Source organism: Pygocentrus nattereri, chromosome 2 (assembly GCF_015220715.1).
Source record: "Pygocentrus nattereri isolate fPygNat1 chromosome 2, fPygNat1.pri, whole genome shotgun sequence".
In the NCBI taxonomy this organism is placed as follows: Eukaryota; Metazoa; Chordata; class Actinopteri; order Characiformes; family Serrasalmidae; genus Pygocentrus; species Pygocentrus nattereri.
In genome coordinates this window covers 32,030,146-32,036,429 of record NC_051212.1, presented here as the reverse complement: position 1 = coordinate 32,036,429, position 6,284 = coordinate 32,030,146, and the positions used below count along the sequence as shown (strand labels likewise).

The following is a 6,284-nucleotide window of genomic DNA, read 5'->3' as shown; positions in this document are numbered from 1 at the left end:
AAGATGATTCATCATAATGTAAAGTGAAGTACATTTCACGATTACTCACTGTTTCGTGTAAGCAACAAACACGGCGTTCTTCACGAAAACGTCGTGGAGATGCCGGGGATTGAACCCGGGACCTCATACATGCGAAGCATGCGCTCTACCACTGAGCTACATCCCCTCTACCCGCGTCACGCCGCTTTTGGCCTCGTATACCTCACAGAATACCGGCCGGGTTCGGCGACATTCATCGAAATATACATTGTGCACATTATTTGTGTTTTATTCTCCACACGTCTTTAAATACAAAATAATTTTGAAGAATCCAGCCAGTGCTTGTAAATGTGAACGCTCCAGCGAGCCGATGGGCCGAAGTAAGTTAGCCTTAGCTAGCCTAGCTAGGTTAGCCAACGTTCGCTAGCTTAATTACTAATTAATATTCAGGCTCCAAAGTAGTTATTCTGGGCAATTCTCGTCTATTACAGCCCTGTTTATATATTTAACATATTTAAATACAGAATTATGTTTTCAAAATGTCTGCAAAGTAACGTTACGAGTAAACTTAAGCGCTTCGGGAAATCAGTTCGCTGAATGTTAACTTTCAAGGGGACTTCCGTCTACATTTAAACATTTTCCCAACTTTCAGAATATTTCAGCAGAGCTGAGTAGATCTCAATAAAGCCATACGGAGCTGAAGTAAAATATGCAATCCCAGGAAACCTGTGGAGTTACACTGCTGGTTTACAGTGATGGTGATGGGACCCAGGCAGCTAATGCTGCAAATAACTACAGAAACTCCTGAAAAACGTTACCCGGTGTCCAAGATTTTGAGATACGTTTTTGGCCTTTTGGCATTGTTTTTAAACTCGCCCATGGCTGAGTGTTACATGCAGGACATTTACCCCTATTTTACCATTTTAAACACTGCATATAAAACTCAGAAGACACGTGTAAGCTCACGGATCATTTTAGACGGTAAATAATACTTATATTTGCGTTGTAGGCCTCATGACCCCTGGTTCCTATGCCCACCACTGTAGAGAAAAACAAGCTGGTGCCTTTTACTACAATGAATAATTTCCCATCAAACACTGAATGACCTAAGCACTCAATTACTCAACCACTGAATTATGAGGCAAGTGGAAACACCTATTAATGTACTCAAATTTAAGCTCCAGGCTAGCTAAGCTGAATTTCTACTGCATTGTTTTTGTTTGCTTTTTATGTTTCTTAAAGAAAAAAAATCAATTGGTTGTTTTTTAAAGTGAAATTTTAAAAATGGTCACACTTTATTTTGATGGCCCTCTATTGATGATCTATAGATACTTAAATTATTAAGAAAATATCTTGTGCTACTCAGTTGATTATCCACAACATTAGAGTAAGGGTTAGGTTTAGGCTTTAGGTTCTGTGTTGAAGTTTAGGGTTGGATTTAATAATATCTATTAGAATAACCTTCAGTTATATTTATTAGCTATTTGATTGAATGCTTGTTGAAGATAGACTGAGCATCTTCCAGAGGACTTTCAAAAAGAAGTGTAAACAAACCATTTTAGTCTTCAAAATCACATCAAGAACTAGTAAACCTGAGTACGTCAGTGTTCTAGCCCACTAGAGCTTGCTGTGGAGCGAGAAGTAAAGCATGCTACTGTATTTGTGTGCTTGTTACCATGGAGGCTCCACTGCAAAACCACATGCCAAAGCTGGTTAACCCGCACAGGCTCAAATTAGCAAAATCTCTAGCTAGTGGAAACATTGTTGGCTAACAAGACATCTGCTTCACTATACAAAAAGGAAAGTTGTCATAGCCTTTATGAATTTATGGAAAGCCTTTATGGAGGAAAGAAAAGCAGTTTATTATTGTATTTAGTTTAAAGAAAATGTACATTTCTTTTAAATGTTTATCTTCAATAAAAAACAGCATTTACAAAGCTATTCATAAAAAGAAAAAAAAAGATGTTCAGAGTAGCAGAGCCACATTAAAAAATAGATTTTTCAACACTGCTGCGTAATTCAGTGGTCAAGATATAAGCAAAGTCATTCAGAGTGGATTGATGCGACACGCTCTATTCTAGAGAAACCTACAGGCTCTGATTTCGTTACAGTGGCAGTGATGGGGTCATGATGTCTTCAGCACAAATATAGCCATTTGATATACTATCCGACACCATCAGTGAACCCACACGCATCTTCTTGGTTTTTATTTGGCCCGTTCACATAACAATGAAAGAGCTTCGAAAGTAAGATTTCTTTCTGTACTCTTTTGTCTTACAGTGCCCTGCATGTGCCCCTCTGCTGTGACTGTATTAAAAACATGTTTTAGGCCATACCTTTACTACCATAATATAATGTTTCAGCTATCAAGCATTAAAGAGGCATTAAACTTCAGATCAGATGGAGCATTTCCCAGTGAACCACTCTGATTGACTTTGTTTACATCTTAATGATTGATGTACAATGACTTTTTTTTTTTTTGCGAAACTGATGAAATTCCGCTTTAAGGACACAATCACTTTCCAAGTATAATCTGCATCATTGGCTACAGTTCCAGAGTTTCTCTTCATCGGCCTCGTATTAAGGCCCAATCAGGTTTTACATTTTTTTTTATTTTTCACAAAGCTGTAACGTTACTATCATCCGTCTTCTCCTCAGACCAAATGGCACTGCCAGAAAAAGGCTTAATGTTTACAAGCAAGCCCACTCTCTCTTCACCCTTCACCTCTTCCTCTTGTTTATGTCCGTCTTCTTTTTCTTCATCCTTTGACTCCTTTTTCTGTTCTTCATCTTCCTTCAGCTCCTCTGTGCTATTATTCTGCTTCACTCTCTCCTTTAGGTCAATACTGGAATAGTCGTCTGAAGAGTCGTCCTTATCTTCTTCCTCATGCTCGTCTGCATTGGTCTCATTTTGACAGGTCCCTTCTCTCTCTTCATACTCCTCTTCGTCATTGCCGTCTTCAATGTCGCCTATGGCCTCCTCCTCGTCGTGGTTCTGGGGCAGAAAGCGGGCGGTTAAGCTGGTCACGACTTCAACCCCCTGTATCACACGATCGCGAAGGCCTCCTTCACCGTAGACGAGTTGCTGGACGGTGTACTGATCATTTGTCTCACGGTTTAACCGCCTGTAGAGATAGATGAGGATCAGGACGAGCAGCAACCAGAAGAAGAAGAGAGTCAAAACTATTGGAGTGCTGTCTGAGCCTGTCTGTGACGTTGTCATGGTCACTGAGGAAGAGAGAGAGAGTGAAAGTGATGCTTTCATGAATATAAGCAGGTGATAATGAAAATGCCACTGTGATGCTAGCAGTTAACCACACGCAGGCAGGGTCTACTGTAACCGTATCGCAAAGAGTTCTTTGTAGTAGGTATTTGATAAATGCAATTGAGTGCAATTCTAGTCAAATTGACACAGACTTAGGTAAACCTTCCATGCATTGAGACATTTGACAGTGTAGAAGCAGTGATGAGGAAATCTCTGGTAGTTAGTATCCCTTTCCATCCCCTCTGGACTAAATGGCCCCTATCATAACTTTTTCTTTCTTAGTTCATTTTGACATGAACATTTTCCAAACACTCTGGTCAAATGACATTTGTTGATTTTACAGAAAACTTGAATATTGCATTTTCAGCCAATTTTAGTGCACAATTTCTATTTACTTGTTGAATTTAACATATTGGAAAATTACTTTTGCACAGGCCTTATGTTTTATTTTTTCCTGATGTGCAATTTCAGCAAATAAACAGTAATTGTGCATTAAATGAGCAGAATTGCAAATGGTTTTATGTAAATGGGCTGTGTTCTGATCGGACGGCCTGAATTGCATCACCTTCAAAAAGCACTCAGGGCTGAAACGCTCATATAACTTTAGCACGAACGGGTGGGGCTAAATTGAATAGCCTGATAAATGTAAGTCAATTATATGAGACCTTTAACCCGACTTTACTCCCTGATAACCATCCCACAAGCTTTGTGATGTACCCTGAGATATCAGCTGATGGTTTAAATTCCATCCATACTGAGATTCACGCTCCAGTTTTGGTCTGACAGTTTTTCATGTTAAAGTTATGACTGGTGCATTAATGACTGAAGGAGAGACATTTTAGCAGGTTGTATTGAAATTGCCATAATTAATAGTTATCTGATTTGAAATTAGCTGAAGGAGGGTCTTATACAGAAATGGGGCTTTCTTGTTGGCTCAGAGGGAAGAAAACACAGGTAACTGTACAATTACAAAGACTATACTTTGTTCTGTCTGCTTGCTTTGCTCAGCATATATCTTTTTTTCCTAGAGTTAAAGGACACATATCAAACATTTTTGTGTTTTATTTTTCCCTCCTGAGGTCACTGTATAAAATGGGCATGTTTTTTTTATGAATCAAAAACAGTCATAATTCACTTTTACATTACCATTTTTCAGCCTCTCTGTCTTCAGCAGTTTTGTTTTTGTCATTAGTTTTTGCTAGTGCGCCTTAAAGACTGATATATGTAAATGTGCTCTGTTTGGATTGGTTGATTTTGGACCACTTCTATTTGTCCATTCATCATGAAATTTTAAGACAATGCTGAGCATTCAAATTAAGCAAAAAAAGCGAGAAGCGACAGTCATATGTAAACGTGAAGAGTTTCGTGACATCACAAAGACAATTCATTCAAAAGGACTGGTTTTGCAGATTCATTTCCAAATATGGACTGTTTGGATTGTGGAGTGAACGGTGTGTTTACAAAGGTTAGTGGTGAAAAGTGAGTTTTTTTTTTTTACAGTTGGACCACTGTGAACTATTTATTATACATACCTGTGTATGAAGGTGAATTATTTCACCGGAGACAATCCAGGTACTTCTGTCACATAGATTATGAGATGCTGAGGAAAGAAATAATGCACATTACTCTTAAGTACTTTCATGTCCTTTGTATTTGCTTAGAAATGAAGCTACATGCTAACACCTTTGCTAACACCTTCACACAGGAAACGCCAGTGGAACATTTTTGCTCTTTTTTTTTCTTTCACAACATCATAGTCTGCTGGTTTATCATGTTTTTATGCCTTTTTACTTCTCTTGCTTATTTCCTTATCTTCACGTTAGTCAACCTGACACTGGAAATTGAACTTTTACTGTCAACTGAGACTTACAATGCTAGTGATTATATCCTAACTTATATGTTATGGATGCTGTGGCAAAATTAACAGCCTATTCTTTAAAAGGTAAATGTCCCACAGTGGCGCAAGGAAAGACTCATATTTACTGAACATAAAATATTCATTCCTTTCATTCCATTGCTTTACGTTGTGATGTGGTGGCATGAACATTGCTAGATATTAACACATTAGGTTACGTAGTCAGTGTACAGAGGCACGGTTATCAAAGAACAGCATGAGTCTCAAAGGTTGCAACTGACAAGATTGACTGTTGTAATATAATAAAAGAGGTAAGAAACAAGATGAGAAGTACATTAAAGCTGTATTTTCAGCTGGAATAGTTCTGAGTCAGTCTCGAAGATGACAGAGACGTAATAGAGCATAGAGCAGGGCCAAATTTATGTTGTATAAGTGGTGCATTGTACACACATAATCAAGAATACAGTCTTAGAATGGCTAAAGACGAGCACTGCTTACCGTTACTTGTTTCTTCTTAAACTTCAATGAGCCGTGAAGAGAAAAGGCGTTTTGCGCAGGATGAAAAAGAAGAAGAAAAAGTGGGTGGAGGAAATGCGAAGCTCAGAGCGAGCACACTACCCATATCCCTCTGTCTTGGTTTAAGAACAGAAAGATTAGACAAGTATGTATAGTGACATATGCGTGACTCGAATTTGTATGATTTTTCAATGTTTTTAGGGTTTTTAGTTTTTTGGGGGTTATTGGAACCACGTGCATGGCTCAACATGGCTCAACATGACTCACTTAACTGTATGAGCAGCAAGGTTGAGGAAATCGAAATAGATCTGTAAATACATACACAGTATATAAACCTCTAAAAAATATAGAAGCATAGGCGGTTTTAATCCACCAGGATATAGGTCATGACTATAGGTCATTTGCACTACAGTTTAACAGCTACTTGAGTATAAGACAATTTTAGAGTGCGTCTTTAGGAACTGAAACTACTTGCAAACAGCACAGCTTTGGGTCTTCATACAGGAAGGATTTGGTGGAACCCTTTAGTGAGCGATAGCATGCTTAAGTACTAGCCCCTCAAATACCACATCCTGTTGTGAGCATTTGAAGATTCAAATCTAAACTTGCTCTCTGCACCAGCAAAATTAACACTCACTGTGAAATACACAGCTTGTTTGAGAGTGTTTG

At 38.4% G+C, this 6,284-nt stretch overlaps 1 protein-coding gene and 1 non-coding gene across 2 annotated transcripts; both read right to left on the bottom strand.

Moving 5' to 3' along the window:
- Positions 1 to 94: 94 nt before the first annotated feature.
- On the bottom strand, positions 95 to 166 carry trnaa-cgc. The gene has a single exon. It is a non-coding gene; the product is annotated as a tRNA-Ala (tRNA).
- A 2,220-nt stretch (positions 167 to 2,386) lies between these two features.
- Positions 2,387 to 5,792, bottom strand: si:ch211-119e14.1 (acidic leucine-rich nuclear phosphoprotein 32 family member E). The gene is made up of 3 exons (XM_017718859.2): positions 5,598 to 5,792; positions 4,777 to 4,844; positions 2,387 to 3,207 (listed from the first exon to the last, which is right to left on the bottom strand). Exon 3 carries the CDS (start codon positions 3,200 to 3,202, stop codon positions 2,597 to 2,599), a length of 606 nt encoding a protein of 201 aa, XP_017574348.1. The 5' UTR covers positions 3,203 to 3,207; positions 4,777 to 4,844; positions 5,598 to 5,792; the 3' UTR covers positions 2,387 to 2,596.
- Positions 5,793 to 6,284: the final 492 nt, after the last annotated feature.

Excerpts from the sequence above, each read along its gene's own strand:
- si:ch211-119e14.1 (XM_017718859.2), bottom strand. The coding sequence starts at position 3,202 with ATGACAACGTCACAGACAGGCTCAGACAGCACTCCAATAGTTTTGACT.